This window comes from Erpetoichthys calabaricus, chromosome 9 (genome assembly GCF_900747795.2).
Source record: "Erpetoichthys calabaricus chromosome 9, fErpCal1.3, whole genome shotgun sequence".
NCBI lineage: Eukaryota > Metazoa > Chordata > Cladistia > Polypteriformes > Polypteridae > Erpetoichthys > Erpetoichthys calabaricus.
The window spans coordinates 94384735-94407778 of NC_041402.2; the positions used below are offsets into that span (position 1 = coordinate 94384735).

Sequence of the window (23044 nt, forward strand, 5' to 3'; positions counted from 1 at the left end):
CAAATGAGACAAAAATATTGCACTTCTTCATTTATTTATTGAGGAAAAATGATCGAATATTACATATTTGTGAGTGGCAAAAGTATGTGAACCTCTAGGATTAGCAGTTAGTTTGAAGGTGAAATTAGAGTCAGGTGTTTTCAATCAATGGGATGACAATCAGGTGTGAGTAGGCACCCTGTGTTATTTAAAGAACAGGGATCTATCAAAGTCTGCTCTTCACAACACATGTTTGTGGAAGTGTATCATGGCACAAACAAAGGAGATTTCTGAGGACCTCAGAAAAAGAGTTGTTGATGCTCATCAGGCTGGAATAGGTTACAAAAACATCTCCATTGGCTAATGTTCATGTTCATGAGTCCACCATCAGGAGAACACTGAACAACAATGGTGTGCATGGCAGGGTTGCATGGAGAAAGCCACTGCTCTCCAAAAAAAACCATTGCTGCTCGTCTGCAGTTTGCTGAAGATCATGTGGACAAACCAGAAGGCTATTGGAAGAATGTTTTGTGGACGGATGAGACCAAAATAGAACATCTTGGTTTAAATGAAAGTGTTATGTTTGGAGAAAGGAAAACACTGCATTCCAGCATAAGAACCTTATCCCATCTGTGAAACACGGTGCTGGTAGTATCATGGTTTGGGCCAGTTTTGCTGCATCTGGGCCAGGACGGCATGCCTTCATTGATGGAACAATGAATTCTGAATTACATCAGAGAATTCTAAAGGAAAATATCAGGACATCTGTCCATGAACTGAATCTCAAGAGAAGGTGGGTCATGCAGCAAGACAACGACCCTAAGCACACATGTCGTTCTACCAATGAATGGTTAAAGAAGAATAAAGTTAATGTTTTGGAATGGCCAAGTCAAAGTCCTGACCTTAATCCAATCGAAATGTTGTGGAAACCTGAAGCGAGCAGTTAATGTGAGGAAACCCACCAACATCCCACAGTTGAAGCTGTTCTATATGGAGGAATGGGCTAAAATTCCTCCAAGCCGGTGTGCATGACTGATCAACAGTTACCAGAAATGTTTAGTTGCAGTTATTGCTGCAAAGGGGGTCACACCAGATACTGAAAGCAAAGGTTCACATACTTTTGCCACTCACAAATATGTAATATGTGATCATTTTCCTTAATAAATAAATAACCAAGTATAATATTTTTGTCTCATTTGTTTAACTGGTTTCTCTTTATCTAATTTTAGGACTTGAGTGAAAATCTGATGATGTTTTAGGTCATATTTATGCAGAAATATAGAAAATTCTAAAGGGATCACAAACTTTCAAGCACAACTAGAAATAGCCGCTCATTCTTGCACCTGCTTTTCCAGAATGCTAAAATTTAAAGGTACTACTTTGCTAGTGTGTGTTTTGTAAGCAACCACTGATAGACCATAAGTATGCTATTTCCACTTTAATGAACCAAATGATTTAATATATTACCTTTTATCTCTCAGGATGGTTATATACTTTAACTTCTTCATTTTCTAAGACTTACACATTTGCATTCAGCTAATAGTATATTAATGAAATCTGCAAATGTCTGAATAAGTGAACTTAACTATTTTGCAGTTTTACTTCTTTTTTTGTAAGATTTCAACATCACTTACATGTTTATAATGGGGGCCTCAACTTCCTCAATTGACTCATTGTAGGGTGGAAGATGACTGATAAAACAGCAATGTTAACTGAAGTGACATATGCTGAAATCAGATTTGCAGAAAATACAGACACAAATGTTCCACCAAATGATCAAAAGAAGCTGGAAAATAACTCAGAAGTAAAGACGGAAGGTAGAGTGAGTAGCATAATTTTTTTAACCTATGGATTCAATGCTTGTCTTCTGTAAAATGTGAACATTTAAGAAATTCTTTGTGAATGTTAAGAATAATGTTATGATATTTTTGACGTAAATTTCAAAATATAACATATTTTACAACATCTACATAGAGGTGCATAGGCAATCAAGCTTTATGTGATTCACAAATCCTTTTTCTGCACATTTTAACTTCATAACACACATAAGAGGATGTACAAAAATACCTTAAATCAGTAAGTAAGTCTCTTTATTATAAAGAATGTTTCACAGAATACAACACAAGGCATTTCACAAAACAAACAACAGTACAATTTATAAACCACAGATAAAAATGACAATGATAAATTAATAGGAAACTTGCCTTATATGGTCTACACATATATAGGAGCAGAGTGTCATTGTCCATTAACAACACAGCAAAACCAGATTAGAGGATTAATATATATATATATATATATATATATATATATATATATATATATATATATATATATATATATATATATATATATATATATATATATATTGTCACAATAACGAGACATTACACAGATAAAGGTTTGGGGCAGCCACCCGTAAAATGTGGTATCCTGGCTGCAAAGTCGTTTGTTCAATAAAGAGCACCGATGTGCATACAACAGAGTCCAAAATAAGACTGACACAAAGGGGAAACGGTTAGACTTTTAAAGGGGAAGACAGGAAGTGAGGTCATATGGGTCTGGCTCAGGTTCATCTGCCATTGGTTCAAGCCTGGAGGTGACATCACAGGGGCCGGAGCCGGTAAGGTCTTCTTCCATTGGCTCGGTCCCGGAAGTGACGTCATGCGAGCCAGGTGAGATCACCCGGGAATGGTCTACAGGCAAGGGAAAAAAAGAATCAGTGCACTCTGCCACATCCCAGCATGCCTCAGAACTGCCTTCCCTCGAGCCCTTTAGCTGCCTCCCATGCGCACGTATTTGACAATATATATATATATATATATATATATATAATATAAAATATTATATAATATTATATTATGTAATACAGTATAATATACTGTATATATGCACAATACAATACCAATAACCAACAAAGTTACACAAATTGCTGACTAAAATGACAGGTATTTACAGTTACGTTTAACGTGAATTCATTATGATTAGTTTCCAGAAGCTAAGAGCCACAAAGCAGTATTAGAGTACGAGACTATTAGAGTTGAATAGTGGGTGTTCAGAATAGTGGCAAGGCTGGCATAAGATCATCTTCATTGCCTGGCAGTTTGGTATGACACAAACATCAGAGATAAATAATCTAAACTGCATAAATTACCAGTTTTACAAGTTATTATCATTGTTTTAAAGACAATATGATAAAATACAGGAAATTAGTGTAAACAATCCAGTTCTGGGGATATATGATAATTATGATTGGCTAATTTTAGCTGTTTGATAGCTGTAGTTTATTTTGAATATGATGTAAAATGTTGATACTTTGAGTAAGTGTGAAATAGAAGGAAGCTGAAGGCATGAAAGACTATTTCTGCATCACTGGCAGAGACAAAGGGTTCGATTCTGGTGGTTGAAAGACATCCTGACTGTGGTGAAAATGTAATTTATGAAAATAAGAATACTGACAGGTCTACTTACAAAGTAGTTGATGACGGGAACAATCTGCATAAATAAAAGCTTTAGAAATAGAAAAATGGTACATCTGCTGTATGACACATACAGTAAATGTTCAACTTTGTAATACGATTGGAGAGAATCAGAGAGTAAAGGGGTTTCCATAAGGTGGCTGTTTCTTGCTACTTTAATTTCATCTCGTATTCGAAAGATATGCAAGTTGAGCTAACTGGTAACATTAACACAGATCTGATATGAGTGAATGTGTTTTAGGGTGTCTGTTCTTTCAAGAATTTGCATGAGTCTGTATTAAATCCTGAATTAGAGTTTAATTTATGAGACTAAATATAATAAAGATTCATTTATGACAGGCTTAAGATTCAAGCAGAAGTCTTGTCTTTGTTTTTGTTTGCCACTTTAGCTAAGGCGAAATGTAAGCACAAGAAATGTAAAAGAGTCTGTCCCTTAGAACTTGTCTTATTGTTTCTCTTTTGCTGAGGTGCTGACTTACTATTGTGAATAAGGACACAAACAATGATAAAGGTTTGGGGTTTTTAGCCCCGTATACTGCAAAATAAATCGTCAATTGTTTTCCAAAAAACTCAAAAGACATTGAAGGGAGGGAGGACGGACATTTTATGGTGGCGGACAGGAAATTAACATGAGGAATGCTGGGAGGAGTCGTGGTGGATTCTGGGAGCATGACGTCATCATGGGTCAGCAGTGGGAAGGAATGAACCCGGAAGTGTGCGCTTTCTAGAGCCGTCCGGGCGCTCTTTACGGTTGCGCCATCTCTGCCTTTCTAAGGAAGTAAAGAAAGAAAGATTGGTACACTGCCGTTGTCCCCCCGCGGGATGTTTTATGAAGCAAACTGGGTCGATCAGCTGTTCCCCAAAATCTCGTGCGTGACACTATTCATACTATACAGTTTAAAATGTAGAAATGAGCATTCTTTCATTCTGTAAGATACAAATAAGACAATTTGGTAGCAGAGTATAGTAATATTTGTACACATATGCTAGGTAAAACCAACCTGCAATCAACAACATTTATTTCTTTAGCATATTTTCATACATAGGATGTAGCTCAAAGTGCTTTGTCAAAGGAAATGTCACAAGAAAAGAAATTAAAATTAGATAAGATTAATAATGAATAAATAGCATACAAAAATAATTCAATATGCGCTTACATAAAATAGTTACATAATTAGTAGAAAAGTAAATAGTTACATAATTAGTAGAAAAGTAGAGTCTTTATGGTTTCGCTTCTTAAATTTCTAAGATGAGTCCAATAATAAGGTCAGGTGCCTGGTACGGACAAAGAAAAAAAAAACTCCAAATAAGCTGGATAAAAACATAAACTAAATCTGCTGTGGTTTCAAGTCTTAGATACTACCCAGTGCCAAAGAAGAAATAGGATGAGGGGGATTTTTTTTCATTTCAAGTCATTTTGAAGTTTACAGTTTTTACAGCTTGACCATAACAGAAGAAATGTTTTCCCTCTCTTAACCTTTTGAAACTACCATAGTCCATTAAACACTTGCTACACTAATGAAGCAGCAAGTCTAGTCCTTTTTTATATAACCATAACATGAGCAACGCTTAATACGTGAAACTGTTACCATAACTAGTTGATAAACAGTCGAGTAGATCCCACTTAGAGATTAGGAACCTATAGATATCAGATATTAGAAAAACCAAAAAGCAAAGAACCAATGTCATTTTCTTCAATATACGTTCTCAGTCAGACAAGTTAACAAGACAAAGAACTTTGCCGAATTTAGTCAAATGCTTTTGGGAGGTGAAAGACATCAGGCCTTTTAAGGCAACAGATTTAACAAACATCCAGATGCACAAAAACGAAGTGACTGAACTCCAGCTTCTACCAGGATCTGCCTGTACATCATGTGATAACAAAAATGTAAATCAGAGTTGAATTGAAATCTTTGCAGAGGCTCTTATGCAGACTTCTTGAGCCAATAGGTTAGAAATGGACTTCTAGGAAGACCAAAGAGCTGCAAATTAATGAATGACGACTCTGATGGACAGAAGAATTTGCCTATAAGGAGACACTGATTTTGTAACTGTAAGCACCTATCATACAAGCTGGTGACCCTCAGAGACTTGTCTTCTGATTGCATTGTGACTTTGGGTCTACCAGATCTTTTACTATTAGAGTTTCTGTCAATTTCCAATTCCCTTTGGTCTGTGTAGAACACTGTGCACATTTCAGAACAAATTTAGTTAGCATTCTAAAGCTGGACTGTAAGAGCATGGAAAATTTGATGAAGTGATGCATTCAGAGATCTTATAGAAAATATTTTTTGCTTACATTATTATTTAAATAGTTGAACATTACATTTCCAAAGATCATACACTCTACCATGCTTAGACCTTCACGTGCTCTTACTGATTATTGTTCTTTTTTATATACTGTAAAACACTTTCTAGCAACATCTTTGCATCCATCCATTTTCTAAACCTACTTAATCATACGTGGTTGGGGCTGGTCGATGCAGTATTGTAAACTAAAAAGAAATCAGTCCTTGATAGGGCAGCAGTTCACTGCAGACTAATATTCCAAGGATATTCAGTTGTACATCTATTCATCTTCAGAGCCCACTTAATTGGTCTTGTGTGTTGGGAGTGTGGAGTTTACATTCTAATACAGTATAATTTTGTATAAAATTATTTTAAATCAATGAAAACTTAGTGGATCAATACTCTACTGTACATACTACTTGAATAAAAAAATACTGCAGCAAATGTGAGACCAAATGCAGACCTATTAGGCTTTAATGTGGATACAAATCATATTATAGTGGAAAGTTGACTTTACTGATTCAAGATGTAGGAAGAAGAAGCAGACATGGGTTCAAGTATGGGGTCAACTCCTCATTGCAGTAGTCTAACTTTGAAAACAAGAAAAAAATCTCTACTGAAGATAAACAAATCAGTGATCACTGTAACAACTCGGGATACTTGTATTATCTAGCAAGTTAATTCTCCTTCAGTCTCTGGTCATCAAGAGATGGCCACTGCTTCCGAGTGGCCGGAACTTATTACCAATTGCTTGGAAAAGGAGGAGTTATTGAAGTGGGATGGAGGTTGTGGAAGAAAATTTAATACATACAGGCACCCCATTCCCCCCCCCACCCCCCCCCCCCCACTTTTCTTTAAAAGGAATTCATTACAAATTCAGAAAACTTTTAACATGATTGGTTACACCTAGTTGCTAACAGGACATGGCAGATTTTGATACCTTAGATCAGGGGTCCCCAACCACCGGTCCGCGACCCACTACCAGGCCGGAGCCGTCTGACAGCTGGGCCGCGAGAGAACTGCCGGCAACGGAGACTCACTCAGACTTTTCAGAATGCTTGGTGGGCGGGGCTTTGCAGCGGCCCAGAGAGAGGAGAGAGACCGAGGTGAGAGAGTATTACAACAAAGTATTTTTACGGTCCTGACAGTTTCCCCATATGACACGAGACTATAGAAATCTCGTTACTACGAAGTACATTCAGCAGATGCTTTCATTACAACGAGGTGACCTTGAAATGCTTGAATGAATCATCCACAGAGCAGTTAGATCTGTGGCCACAGCTCAGTTGTACACATTTAGGCTACACAACGATCCCCAAACAGAAACATTGTAAAAAAAAATTATTTCTTTGAACTTTCTTCGTGCTGTTTTTTTTTTTGATGTTTTTGTTTTCTGTGGTTTTCAGTGATACCTTTTGCTTATTGCTTGTCAACATCTGAAAAATATCCATTGGAATTTAACTGTCACCCTCCTATAGAAACGGCCGACACGAAAAAAACGATAACAGTGTTAATGTTTGTGATGTGCAGTCTGTTGGAATGACAATTGCAAAGTATATGTCTTTGTTATATGCAAAAAAAGAAGAAAAATCTCGGGTTGCAAACGTATGCGAACTGCTTAATAATAATAGAAATGTTATGTAAATTGTGTATAAAACTGACCAAACTGACCGGTCCGTGGAAAAATTAGCATCTAATAAAGTGGTCCTTGCTGTCAAAAAGGTTGGGGACCACTGCCTTAGATGACCACAGTTTGATTGATAGTCCTGTTTGTTTAGGATGTACGTGACTTTTTAAATGTATTATTTTTATTCTTATTTTAGGAGATGTGTGAATTTCACAAAGAAGAGAAAAGAACAATGGCCTATATATATTATGATCCAGCTTGGTTCAAAACAGGAAACACATTTTATCATAGTGAATAAAAATAACAGTGTCAGCTTTTAAGCATAAGCTCAGAAGGATATGAGACTCAGACGCATGTTAGGTGCACACATAGAGCAGGGTTCAAATTTAACTCTTACAAGGTTGATCTAGGTGTCCTTTGAGTGTGGTCTGTGCTGACTATGGGTAAAAAGAAGAGGTAGCTAGAAACAGCATCCTCTGTCTCCTTGGGGTCAAAACACTCACCTTGGAAGAGCCCTAAACGTGTCCCAGATGTGTGTGTGCATGACAAAACATTTAAATAATGTAGGTGCAGTAAAGTGTAAAAGTACATTGCACTAAGGATCGAGCATCTTAAAGAAATCTACACTGGAAGTAATTCATAGAAATTTTAACAGTATACAATAATCACTTCCTGACATAATATTTAGTTTATTTTTGATTTGCAATCAATGACTTGTTAATCATGAGCATATATAAAGTAACGTACTTCTTTTCTTTCATTTATTTGTGACAGGATTGATCTCCCACTTCAATATTACAATTGCTCTGGCTGTTGCCGTGTGCATCTTGATGATAACACTCATTGGAATTGCAATAGCATGTAAGCAGTCATCACATTATAAATTATTATCTATGTCCATTTGTCTGTATTAATGTGAGTACAAAATTATTGGAAATTACATCCTGTTATATGTGAGGCCAAGGTAAATAGCTGAGTCTCAAAATCAGGTAACATGATGTGCTTTTACTCTAGCCTTCTAAGCCATTGGGTAGTTTTCTAACTCAAGACACTGTTGATCATGCCCTTTAGTCCGAAAATGACTAATTCTCATCAATATAATGTTGTATATGACAGATATACAGCAGAACCTTGCAGTTGTCAAGAATAATTTATGAAAAGCATAAATAATTAAAGTGATCCACAACATTATTTGTACATTAGGTATTACTTTTGTAAACTTTTCTTTCATCCTGTAAACTTTATAAAGCTGTATTTTTGTTATTTTTTAATTTGAGAAATGTTTACATAGAGATGTCTTTGTGTTCACAAAATGACAAATAGTATTCAGTTGCAGGTCATTAGAGGTTTATTGCATTGACAAAATCATTTGCTGTATTTTTTCTGCCTGTTACATGTACAGCGTTAAATACTGTATATACAGTAAGAATAAAATAACCTCTTTTGTTGATTGAAAAATATATCTTATTGAAATCAAAACAAATGCCTTTTTGGCACCCATCTAGACAACAGAAAAGAAAAGTACTTCATATGATGCAAACACTGAAAGATTCAAAGATACTGAAATATAAAAAAGGTTAGCAATTATTTTGCATGATCTATAAACTGAGTAAAATATTGATAAATGCTTAATTGTTTCTAAAAACCTTTTGAATTTTTTTCAATTTCAAGGGAAATAGGATATCTGTTTCTATTTGTGTTATGTTAGGTAGATTGAAAATTTTTCGAATGAGTAAAATAAGAAAGCATTCTAGCCACAGTTATCAGAGCTGAATACTCATGAAACTTCCATTGGGTGTTAAACTGAACTGAACTGTTGAAGTATTACAGATTATTGTGAATTTGCAACTGTCTTTTAAGCAAAGGATTTTATTACCATAAGATTTGAACAGGGGACATCCCAAAAAGCTTGTGATCTGGTGATAAGTGTGATTGAAAACATTGCTCACAAGTGAGTCTTAACGCAAATATATTTTAGGAAAATTTGAATTGAGAATGATGTGTATCATGTACACTTTTTGGCTGAATAAGAATATACTAGCCAACCCGCGGCGTACCATACGCCGCATAATTATGTATTGATGGGTGAACACTTCTTGAACGACACAGTTGTCCAAATGCGGTGGGTTTGTGGATACCACTGTGAGTGAATGAAAAGATAGACCTCTGGAGAGAGCAACATATAATTGTCCGTGACTGAAAGCGGGATCTTCTGTGACAAAGAAGGCCACGCTGGTGAAAGTTACTTCATTGGTAGGGATAAGTGTCAGTACTTGTAGATTAAGGTGTAGCGAGTCTTCGTTGTTGACGCTTAATATAGCTTGCATACTGAGATGTTCCGGAGTCACAGTTGAGAAACACTTTTTTAATGTCTTTTAAGCACAGGGGAGAAAATGAACATGTGAAAACTCCGTAATGTAATAAGCCACCAAGAAAAGTAACATTGCAACAATGCTATCTACGACCCGATCTCTGTAAACAGAAGTGAAAACAAAATCGAGCCTGGTGTATTCTTTAACTACCTTGTGGCGCTGTAGTAGTGCTGCTGCTTTGTAGTAAGGAGACTGTGGAAGATTGTGGTTTCGCTTCCCAGTTCCTCCCTGTGTGGATAGCACTTTGAATACTGAGAACACCGCTATATCAATGTAACGAAGTATTAACAGGAAATTGTCTTCGTGTAATAGTAAAAGGCAAATTATCCGCAACAAACAAACTGTTTTACACGCTGCATACCAACCCGCATAATCACGGCGCTTTTTAAATGTTTTTTAAGCAGAGGGAAAAAAATGAACATTTGCAAAATCCGTAACGCTGCTTTCAGTAAGTACAATGCACATGCATTTAATTTGTCGGCCACTTTTTGCCAGCCGTCTTTTCTGGTTTGGGCTGCTTTTGCAGTGTTACCGCTTGTGCATATTAAATCTTGAAATCCTTCGAGTAACTAATTAACTAACTAACACCAACCCACCCACACACACAGCTTGTGTGAAAGAAATGCACCCGTACTTTCATAATTTTGTTGCAGCCTATAGTGGAGTCAGGCACAGAGAAGTTCAGCTGCTGAGAGAGTGTCTCGACTGTTGCAGGGCCTGCATTGCTGAAGCAGGTGAGACGCTAATGAAACAGAGGCACAGGGCTTATTGGTTTTTAAAGACTGCTTCCTTCATTGTGTTTTAACCTCAGTTTTAAAGGATTGTTTTAAGGATCCCATGGGATACCCCTCGCAAACTGTTTTAGACGCTGCATTCAGCAATTCACATCCGCAACAAACATGCCTCTTCTTACATGGTCCTGCCGCGTCCACCCTCGTTCTCAAAGCATACACACCGCCTGGTCATGTGCCCGCTCGCAAGAGCAACTCACGGAGACCCGCCCACCAACTCTAAGACCATGGCATGTAAAACAGTTTGCGATGGTGGTGTGTGCGTCATAACCGAAAAGAATAATGAAAAGTCAACGTGGCTCAGAGGTGCATGTGGACTCCTAACACAGAAGAAAGCGACTTACGGGGTGGTCGGTGAGTTGTTGCATCCGGGCACATGAGCAGGCAGTGGGAATGCCTAGAGAGCGAGGGTGGACGCGGGCCGGGGAATAAAGAGTGTTGGTGAGCGGGGAAACGTTTTCCATGTTCCTGCAGGACCGTCTAAGAAGACGCATGTTTGTCGCGGATGCGAATTGCTGTATGTAGCATGTAAAACAGTTTGCAATGTTGCACGCAGTCGTGCGTCATAACCGAAAAGTCAACGTGGCTCAGAGTTGCATGTGGACTGTAGCACAGACAAACAGAAATGACGGCGTGTTTTCCGAGGCGTCGCGTCCGAGTTGGTGGGCGTGGCTCTGCGAGTTTTCGTCGTATCCAATGGTCTTAGAGTTGGTGGGCATGGCTCCTTCCTGCGTGCTTTCATGGGTGTGGACGTGGCTCCTTCCTGCGTGCTTTCATGGGTGTCTTGCCTGCTCTGGCGGCGGCTTAGAGAATTATATATATAGATTCTTCACAATTTTAAAAAATTAATTTCTCTAAGGGGTTTATTTGCTGGATTTTTTTGAAATGTCCTTTTTCCAGGTCGAGATATTTTTATTGTGAATAGAAAATATTATTTCTATACTAGATTATGAAGGACAGCTAGGAAATGTTGACTACATTTCTTTATGTAAAGCTTTTAGCTTGGACTAAGTAAAGCAAATCTTTTGAGCAAAAGATATATTTGAGGATGCAAATATGGTGTCAATGTACAAATCTGTAATGATCCTAATAATATGTGTTAATGTATTAGTATGTATATAAACATATATTTATGTTAAATACTGTGTATTTTGCAGATGGATGAAATATGTTTGTCTTGTAAAAGAACAACTGATAGTAACAGTAGCTCTGCACCAACAGGATTCATTATTATAGTTCACAACACACAAAATGGTGTTGTGGAAAAATAACTGAAATAATGAAATAATATAAATAAAATACTAAGATCATTGTAACATGACCTTGAAATCATAACATATGGTTTATCAGAAGTGAGTGCATAAAAGATGTAACAGTGTGGAGAGTAGTGTGCAGACAGCAAGTGTGGCATTTTTTTTTCTTGAAAGAGAGTAACAGGAGTGCAGAATGCCGATGTAGAAAATGTAAATTTAGGTATCAGCAATGGAGTTGTTTTAGAGAAATAGGGAAGTTCTGTTACTTAGACAACATGTTAAATACAAACAAAGGTGTAGGCATAGCAGTGATAACCAAGGTGAAAGATGCATGGAAAAAGTTCCAATAGCTCTTCCCATTATGATTTGTAAAGGAGTCACTCTCACATTAAAGAGTAATTTTTATAAAAGCTGTGTGAGGAGTAGTAGTATGTTCTATGGGTGTGGAACATACCTGATGAAAGCAGAACATGAAGCAAAGCTAGAAAGAACAGAGACAAGAATGATCAGATGAATTTGTCAGGGAGTGTAAGGAAGATAGATGCTGACTTAAGTAAAAGACTTGATGTGGGGGTGATAGGTTTTGTGCTGAAGAGCAACAGGCTAAGGTTATTTAGGCATATGGAGTGGAAGGAAGAATGTGACTGGGCAAAAAAGTCAGCCAAGATGAAGGTGAGGGGATGAAGCCAAGAGGGGGAAGCCAAAGAAGATATGGTTGAAAGGGGTGTTTGTTGATATGAAAAAAATGGTTCTCAACCAATGGATGGTAAAACCAGCTAAACCAGTAATGTTGAATATAAAAGTGTAGAATAGATATTAATTGCATACATTTATAAATGTTCCTGTATTGAGATTAGGTTATGTGTATTTTATGGTTTAGTATTGTTTTTATTTTGAGTTATCATTTTTTATTTATGTTATTGTTATAGTTTTTTGTATGTGATTATGTATTGGTTGACTGTGTCTTTAAATGTGAGTATGTTTTATGTTCTTTGTGGGTGGAAGCCCAAGAGGTGAGGTCACATGTTCAACCCTGTTTAGGAATTGCCACCAGCCCTATGAAAGCTGTGGATACATACAGTTCAGTGGGAATCATTGTGAAGTATTTTGGAATGTGAGTAATGCAGTTAATGGTTGGATTTTCTGGATTTCTGTTTATTTTTGCTCTGTCTAACGATTCTGATTACTGCATTGTGTACGTTTTGGACTTGTTCACTGTGGATTGCCTTTTAGGCAAGTTTTTAAATGCCTTTGTTTGCTCAATCAATCTTTTGTTACATTTTTGGGTATTTTACAAATAAATCTTCTTTCAATAAAGATTCTTTTGTTAGCCCATCTTTGCACCAGCAGAGGTTTATGCTGTCCTCCTCTGGTGGAACTTTTGTGATATTTTAAACATGTAAGAATATTGTAGGACTAACATCCAGGCCATTTGAGTGGGAATTAAGCCCTCTGAGGTGAAGCATTTTCCATGCAGGTAAAGTTTTTTTTCCTTTTGACACAATCTTATCCTTATTTGTGTTTTCAATATCCAGTCCATGACAACCATAAGATTGGGGGTCAGGGGGATTTAAATGTCACCTTTGGAGAATCATCACCGACAATCATAGCAAAGGAATGTTCATTACTTAAAGTACCCATGATGACCCATCACAAGGCAATTAGCAAAACCATATGCATCATTTTACCATTGAATACAATTGTGTGTCATGATCCTATGCGACCATTGGAGCATTATTGGGGCCTCATATCTTTTTTGCATTTATGGAGGCTCCAGTTCATTATACAGGTCAGTTTAATCTTATAAAAAATAAACATATGCACTTTCTCAGTTCTGTTTGTGGGAACTTCAACTAGAATATTGAAATCTGTGTTTAGTAGGGGAATTAACCTGCTCGAAGTTAAAATTTTTAGTAGGAACTTCAGCGAACAGACACTGCCCTTTGCCCTTTGTATAGATTTAACAGGATCTGGGATTTTCATGATTTTTAAAGATTTACACAACATATTGACAAATAATGCCTAGAGTTGTGATATTTCTATTTTATTTTAAAAATCATCAATTGTAATGATTATAAAAGGGGGTCACGGGAATTAAGAGTAGAATTGGTATAAGGGCTAGTACCCACAAAAAGCAAGGGATGCAATTGGGAGGTTGAAGATCTAAAGAACAAACTCAGAATCTGAAATTAAAGTCATATATTAAGGAATATTGCAGAAGGATCAAAAACCAATAAATATAATAAAAACGAAAACAGCGCAAACTAGAAAGACAAAAATCATAGCCAGGAAGCAGAAAGTAATTTACGACCAGGAAAGTTTTAAGTCTTTCCACAAATCCACAAACGTGGACACTGAAGGCGCAATAACATGCCCTAACAAACATACCTCACATCATTCTACAATGACCCAGAGTAGTGCCCTTAAGGAAAATAAAATGGCAGAGTGAGAGAATATAATTGAACTATGAAATGGTTAAAAATGCATAAAATCAAAAACAAATGTAGCCTCTAAATTATTGATTTCCAAAACCTCCAAAAAGATATTATCATTATTTTTAGAAGCCAAGAAAAAGGTTGTAAAAATATAAAAGTCAAAATCATAACCTTGATTAGGGCATCATTATTATTATCTTTTGATAAGCAGAACATCTTATTCCTTAGACATGCTTCTCATCTCTTGATGTTCAGTAACTTTGGTTTGACAGTATTATTCATGTATGTGATAAGTGTTCCATTCTTTATTATGCATTTATTGAACCAGCAACAAGAATGACCAATTAAAATAATATTTGTTTCCTTTCTCAGTGATTTGAAAAACATTTGCAAAGGTTTTTGTTTCCTCCAGAATTCAGCTATGGTAATCTTGCTTAAACATGTTCAGCTTTGGAGATGTGACTAATTTTTTTTTTTTTCTGTTCTGGTTGCGATGTATTTTTGTGTGAAATATATTCATTTTTTATTCCTCTCAGATGTACTTTTGGTTTTCCTAAGGGATCTCTGGTAGATATCCCTGGAGATATATCAGTTTCAGTAAAATTATTTTGTGCAGAATCACCCACAAAGCACAAAAGACATAACAGAACAACATGATCACACATAGGAACTAAACTGCATATTGATTAAATATTATGAATTAAACATAAATTAACATAACACACATATGATAACTACTTCTACAGAAAGCAAAGAACATATACAAACAAATATATTGTATAACAGCAGTTAAGCTCTCCAAGTTTTTGTCTGTGATTAAACATACTGGGAACTGAACATTCAGTACAAATTCTTTAATGTTCCATTTAGCTGAGTATATGTTAGCTGGAATTAGTCTAGTTTTACCCAGTTTTTCTGCTTCTATAATATAGCAGCCTTCTCTACCGCATGGGCTACTAAAGGAATTCCTATTCTTACTGTTCTGGTTTTATTGCTATAATTGAAACGAAATACACCTCCAACTCCTTCTTTCTTTAACTTATGTTGACTGTTTATGTTCAACAAGGCTATACCTGACTTAGGTTATAAGGTCTGAAATTGGCATTACTTTGCTAGTCCAAGTCTACAAGATTTTTTTTTTTTTTTTGTTATTGTTCTAGTACTTGTAGCCATACTAATAGTCAAAAAGAGTACACACTTTTTCATGGTAACCATACATGATAAAATTTAGGCAGAAAAATGATAATAATATAGACCTATTATGGAATTATCCTTAGATAGATGGATCATTGGGAAAGTTGGTATGACAACAGCATGCAGAAGAGACACTTACAAATCCAATTAGTCAGTTCAGCTGATTAGGTTCTTTGTTGTCTCAACTGGCTTAGATCAATGTTTTCTCATATTCAACATGGGATGCGGACATAAGTTAGCCTCCTGTGAAACCAGTGGGGATGCGATATAAAGGTAGTACCATCTGAGCAATGCAGGATAGAGGATGAAGTTTGTGGTTTAGTTGCACCGATGTGCTGAACGGTATGATGCAGTTCTATTATTTTTAATTTGACATTGTTACTCTGTACATTCTTCTTTAGCAGCTTTGTATAACATCTCATCTTATTGCTTCTGAGGACTGAACTGTAAGTTCTTACCTGTTCCTCTTTAGTAATTGTTTTCATTTTTACTAGGTACTCATGCTGCTTTGCTTTGATTAAGCCTGCTTTGTCATGGCAACACTATAGCCTAGTTTTGAGAGTTTCTAGTTGACTGATTTTCCATCTTGTAGTTGTTACATGACTAAGAAAGTGTTTAGATGTGTTGTTTGATTCAAGATGTTTTTAGGTCCACTTGTAAGCTGTGACTCTTAATTTGTTATAAACATTGCAATGTTGATAAACATTTTTTTTAGTAATTCAAATCTTTGGTTTTCTTGTCTATAGACATGGATGAGCACAAATTCACCAGTGATTGATGGCCAGGGAGTAGTAGAATTTGTTTAGGCAACCATAGACATTTTTTGGCCATAATAGCCTGCAGCCACAAAGAACATCTTCTCTTGTTGTTATTAATGCAGTCACATTTGCTAACATCTAGGATGTAACAGAAGCAACCATGGTGGAAAACATTAAGTCTTCATCCTGTCTGTGAGGTAATCTTATGTGTCTCACTGGTATACTCTTGTATAAACTAAGAAGTTGTAGAGGCAGAATTTGGCAGCAGTGGCAATTGTTGATTATAACCAGTAAAGGAAATACTGTTGATGCCTGGCAAAGCAACCACTGCATTCAGGTCCCAGTCCAAGTGGTTCACTATACTGTATAGTGGGTGCTGCAACGTGCTATTGGCACATGCTCTCAACCTCCTGGCAAAGCTGGCAGGAAATGTCTGCGTCTACACCACCTTCGTTAGCCAGAATGCTGCTGATGTAGTTAAACTGACCAAAAAATCATCATGCCCTAGTTCCCACAACCCAACTTGTATAATCTTCATTTTACCTGTGCTAATTCTCATGCCACCTTTGCTAGCCATGTTCTTTAGGGAGCTGGTTAGAGTGTGTAAGGATTTTTATCCTTAATAAAGGTAGAAGAATCGCAGGACTCACTTTGGCACACATCCACTCTGCTCCAGTTTAGAGCTGCCAGTTTCCCTACAATCCCTTTTGGAATGTGAGAAAAAACAGAGTACCTGGATAAAAAACACAACGACATGGTGAAACAATGCAAGCTACACACACTGTAAATTGAATTTGTGAGGCAGCAGTACTGACCACTGTAGCACTGTTTTGTAGTGTAATGGGTGTTTTTTTAAATAAAGTATCTAATTAGTTTAATTAACTATAAGCACTGAATAATTTTTCCCAATACTTGAACGTTTTTTTCATTATTTCCTCATTTTCATCTCATGGCAGTACACAAAGCGTGGTCTTTTTTGTTCAAATCCACTTTGCAGATGTATTGTACACGCTGAATCATTTAAAAATTAATTATATTAATTTATCTTTTGTAGATGCGTCTTGTGCAAAACAATTAAAGTGGATGGAAATACAATTGGATAAAGTAGCTACATCATCAGGTGTAAAAAATATCAATAAAGGTAAATGGTAATTGTTTTTAATTAACCAATCTTTACTTTCTGATCCGATTTAATAATGTGTGGTTTTTGTTTTTGCTAACTTCAAATTAAATAATTTTTTGCATCAAAAAAGTAACAATTCAGTATAATGTTCAAATTGTAGTAACTCATTGGTGGCAAGGTAAGTGATATTAGACTGCCACCTACTGTATTCCTTTTTCAATCTCTCAGTCTTATATAGCATCTTGACCCAAATGTAATTGGGTGATAAAAAGAACACAATGTTAACAAAATAACAACAAATGATGTCTGAACATTTTTGTCAGCTCTATTAAACCATACACTGTTCATTGTAGATCTGAACTCTTCACATTTAACAGTTACTTATATTTTCATGTTATATTTTTTTGAACTCTTATAATGTTCCAGATACAAACTTACTGACATATTCTATCCACCCATCTATCAAACCATTTTTAACCCACATAATCTGATTCAGGGTTGCTGAGAGCTACTGTCTATCCCTACAGTATAAGCATGCAAGGCATGGGCCAGCTCTGGACAAAATGGCAGTTGATATTAGGGAACACTTACACACACTTCCCACTCACTCATATGAGGTCAACTTAGAATTGCAGGCAAAACTTTGGGACATGGAAGGACAACTGCAAAACCCAGAGGAAAACTTATGCATAAACAGAAATAATGTTCAGTCTCTGGATAGGCAATGCCTTGGCCCAGACTCAGACCCAGGACTATGATACCGTGAGGCTCATGGTTAGTTTTTTAAAGATATTTTTGTAAAAGCACCATTAAATATTTTTTAAGACAATCATAATTTTCTTTTACATTTAATACAGTAGCTAGTTCTTGTTTTTGTTTTTCCACAGTGAGGCAACGTGACATTTGTGCAAAAGACTGGACAACATGTAATGAGAGCTGTTACTTTTTCTCTAAAGAAAAGAAATCTTTTGACACCAGTAAACAACTTTGTGAAGACATAAATGCAACATTAATTGTTTTTGAAGATGTCAAGGAACAGGTTAGTAATGGACATCGTCAAGCATTTCAGAGTTTGATATTGGCTTAATACTTTCAACTTCTTATGCACATTTCATCCATCCATCCATCCTCTTCTGCTTATCCGAGGTCGGGTCGCGGGGGCAGCAGCTTGAACAGAGATGCCCAGACTTCCCTCTCCCTGGTCACTTCTTATAGCTCTTCAGGGAGAATCCCGAGGCGTTCCCAGGGCAGCCGGGAGACATTGTCCCTCCAGCGTGTCCTGGGTCTTCCCCGGGGCCTCCTCCCGGTTGGACGTGCCCGGAACACCTCACCAGGGAGGCGTCCAGGAGGCATCCTGATCAGATGCCCGAGCCACCTCATCTGACACCTCTCGATGCGGAGGAGCAGTGGCTCTAGTCTGAGCCCCTCCCGGATGACTGAGCTTCTCACCCTATCTTTAAGGGAGAGCCCAGACACCCTGCGGAGGAAACTCATTTCAGCCGCTTGTATTCGCGATCTCGTTCTTTCTGTCACTACCCATAGCTCATGACCGTAGGTGAGGGTAGGAACATAGATCGACTGGTAAATTGAGAGCTTTGCCTTATGGCTCAGCTCCTTTTTCACCACGACAGACCGATGCAGAGCCCGCATCACTGCAGACGCCGCACCGATCTGCCTGTCGATCTCACGCTCCATTTTTCCCTCATTCGTGAACAAGACCCAGAGATACTTGAACTCCTCCACTTGAGTCAGGATGAATATGCACATATAATATAATTATATAATTTATAAATATATAATATTATATTATAAATATATAATACAATATTATATTATATAATATTTATACATATAAATATATTTCTTACGCACATTTGAAATATAATATTACTGGACATTTGCTAGGCAAAACATTTCAACTATAAATTCCACTAGTTTTTTTGTTCATATAGTACACTTCTATTTGCGAGCCTAAAGATATTTACATTTGGTATCTGCCAGGAAGGAAGGGCTGGCCTCCTGGCCGGGATAAAGGAAGGATTCATACTTGGTCAGGAGGCCATAATGAATGGATTGGACGAACAGGCTTACTGGGAGCAGTTCATTCCTCCACATGACAGGTGGCAGTGTCCCTCAAGGCTGGACCAGATTAAGACACCTGCAGGGTGGCATTGGAGTTTGAGTCCAGAAATGCAGCCCTGTTGGCGTCTTTGGATACCACCAGAGGGTGCTGCTGGGGGAGGAACTGCCCAGGTTTTCACAAGACCTGGAAATTGTCCAGACAACAGGAGATTGGAGCAGTTCCTGGATATAGTTTAGAAGAAAGCTTGCTGTCTCACTTAAACTGAATAATAGCTGGGAGGCAGCAGGCAACACTCTTGAAGGTGGAAGGACAAAATTGTGTATTTGGTGCATTTTAGCTGGTGCTCCTGTGAAAGGTGTTGGAAAAGCCTTTATTTGAACCCAGAGTTGAGCTTGAACATCACTGTGTCTGTGGTTTGGGGCTCGGTGTCACCCCCTTGTGGTTACAATTTTTACAAACTTCAATAAAATATAAAACATGCAATGAAATGCACAATACAGTGCTGAACGCACAAATAGAGTACATTGAATAAATTAAAAATATATGCATAGTCGCAAAAACCAGACATAAGAGTCATAAAAAGGTTTGGGGCAGCCACCCGTATATTGGTATCCTGGCTGCAAAGTTGCAAAATGTATAACAGCACTGATGTGCACAAAACCGAGTCCAAAACAGAACTGAGGGAATAGGGAAAAAGTGGAGGCTTTTAAAGGGGAAGACAGGAAGTGATGTTAGATGGGTTATGAGCCCGGACTTGATATCAAAGGGGCCGGAGCCGACAAGGTCTTCCTTCATAGGCTCGGACCCGGAAGTGATGTCAACAGGGCCAGGTGGGATCTCCTGTGGATGGTCTGCAGGAAAGCGAGAAAAAGAATCAGTGCACTCTGCCACATCCAGGTCTGACTCGGAATTGCCCTTACTCAAGCCCTTTAGGTGCCTCCCATGCGCACGTGTGTGACAAGCATATATTATTAAATTTTAAGTAGTTTATTATTAGACCCTAAACATTGATAATCAAATGGGATGAAATAAAGAAATTAAGAGAAGACCAGATGCCAACAAAGGAACGAATTAAACGATTAAACTAATTAAAATGCGACTGCAATGTACACTCTGAAACAGTGACATGTGCCGTTTCTCAGACATGGGTCTATTTAGGGAAAGTAACCTCAACATAAAGTTGCAAATGCTATTTCTAAAATTAAATAACACATGTAAAAATGCATACAGTTAGGTCCATAAATATTTGGACAGAGACAACTCGTGTGTGATGTCCATGAGTTCTAGACTTCAGGCTGTCATTGCCAGCAAAGGGTTTTCAACCAAGTATTAGAAATGAACATTTTATTTCCAGCTATTTAATTTGTCCATGAGCCACATTACCTTCATTTCGAGGGGGCTTCAGTTAATGCACTATGGCCATTATTTATAGACATAACTGTACATAGGACAGCATACATGTGTGGGGATTAAAGCACAGTAAAATAATTTGCAGGTAATAAGACATTTAGCATAGCATGGTTTATCCATTTTTACTTATGTAGTATTTCCAAAGGAAATATATAAACATAATTAGATAGTTTTATCTTAATTATTATCTTGTCTTTTTACTGCATCCATATTCTTAACTCTTTTATTCTCTCTCTCCTGGTCAAGCAAACAGTGTCTCTCTACCAGCGATGTCTAGCTCTTGGTTCATGATTTTACTCTTATGTGATCTATATGAGATGAAAATAATTATTCAAATTGTCCTTTATCTTTTTTTTCATTAGGAAATTGTGAGATGTAGCAATAAGGAAAATCTGTTTTATTGGATTGGTCTAACTAAAAATGAGAGCAGTGAAATGTGGAACTGGATAAATAACTTGCCTTATCATAACCTGTGAGTAATAATTTTATGCTAATATTTCAGCAGGGGAAATGTTAAACAAAAAATGTCTTCAATTTAAAAGATGGAATTTATTTAGTATTGGTAGAGCAAGCATAGCTTATTTAGTATTAACTGCTGAATAAAATCATAAGTTTTTACTTTAAACAAACAGTAATTTGAATTTCGCAGTACAAATTATTTTCATGCTAGATTTGTTTTGATTCTGATGTATAATCAGCATTAACTTAATATAATAATACTAGTGATGGGCACCTTTTAAAAAATGGCTCAAAAGAGGAGCAGGGATGTGATATGAGACAGGGTTTGTTGAATGTTAAAGCTGGACACAAATTAGTGCTTACTTTTATCTCTGTGTGTTTAATTTTACTGGATATTTGGATGAAACTTCAGGGTTTTTTTTATATTGTGTGGCGGATGGCCGGCGCCCTTGCCCAGCTGGGATGCCTTCAGACTGTAAAGACCGGGGATGAGAACATGCACCGGGCATTATCTCCCCCAGAGTGCTAGATGACAGCCCCCGGGGTTGCAATGGTGCCTCGGATTCCCTCAGGGCTCCATGAGAGTTGGAGTTGTATTGGGTTCTGTGGGTGCCGTCAGTGGTTGCTGCAAGGGCTGCAAAGCCCTGCAATGTTGGGCTTCTGCCTCACCTGGAAGTTTTTCCGGATCATGCTAATGGGCCACCGGAAGTGCTCTTGGGAGCAGCATAAAAGGAGCCCACTGCCACTTCTCCAGGAGGCAGTGAGGAGGGAGAGGATAAAACTTCCTGGAGGTGGAGAGGAGGCAGAAAGACAAAGACAGAGAGAGAAAGAGATGGAAGAGATGAAAAGTGCTCTGTGCATTTCATTGTACTGTGCTTGATTCTGGTGAGAAAAGGGTGAAAAGCGTATCCACTTGGAAAAAAAAAGCCTTGTGTGTTGCAGAAACTTGTGCCTGTGTCTGTCTGTGTCAGGTTTGGGGAACTGGAGCACCCCCTGTTGGCCACAATTCATAACCTTCAAACAAAATATTTGTTCATGATAGCTACTTATTATCCAAAAAGTCACTGCACACCTCTACTGGCATTGAATTTATTTTCCTGATATAACACATCTTAATGAGATTAAAGTGCAAATTGAAGACTTCCCATCTAGTTATATGAAGTGCCAAACTGATCTTAATGGCTAGAGTTCACATCATTGAACATTAAATCAAAGTTTTTCTTTCCTCCATAAACTGCCTACTTTGAGTTAGACATTGAGGAATCCACTAGAACTGATCACCTGGTACCACAAATCACCATTTATTTTTGTGCATTAGCCTTTCAGCAATTAAAAGTAAAATTAATAAGATCTAGAACCTTAAACTATAATGTAAAATTATTTTTATATATACTACAGTATTTGTATAAAGCTCTCTCTGTAATAAAAAGAAAACAAACATAATACATTTTCAGTTTCTAGGTGCCTTCTATTAGTTTTTGTGTTTTAGAGCAAATACAGGTAAAATACCATTACAACGAATATCTTTACAACGAAATTTTCATTACAACAAAGTATTTTTATGGTCCCGACAGCTTCCCCATATGAGACGAGTCTATAGAAATCTCCTTACTACGAAGTACATTCAGCAGATACTTTAATTATAACGAAGTGCACAAAAGACCTTGAAATGCTTGAATAAATCATCCACAGAGCAGTTAGTTCTGTGGCCGCAGCTCAGTTGTGCCCAATGATCTCCAAACAGAAACACTGTAATTTTTTTTTTCTTTCTTTGAAGTTTCCTCGTACTGCT

The 23044-nt window shown here is 37.2% G+C and overlaps 1 protein-coding gene across 1 annotated transcript in view; it reads left to right on the plus strand.

Moving 5' to 3' along the window:
* Positions 1–1663: 1663 nt before the first annotated feature.
* The window catches only part of LOC114657189 (CD209 antigen-like protein C), a 43046-nt gene continuing 21665 nt past the window's right edge, over positions 1664–23044 (plus strand). Inside the window, exons 1-5 of the mRNA XM_028808925.2 lie at positions 1664–1796; positions 8149–8235; positions 17232–17318; positions 18188–18339; positions 21156–21265. Coding sequence (XP_028664758.1) covers positions 1667–1796; positions 8149–8235; positions 17232–17318; positions 18188–18339; positions 21156–21265 — 566 coding nt within the window. The 5' untranslated portion in view covers positions 1664–1666. The remainder of the gene's footprint in view (positions 1797–8148; positions 8236–17231; positions 17319–18187; positions 18340–21155; positions 21266–23044) is intronic.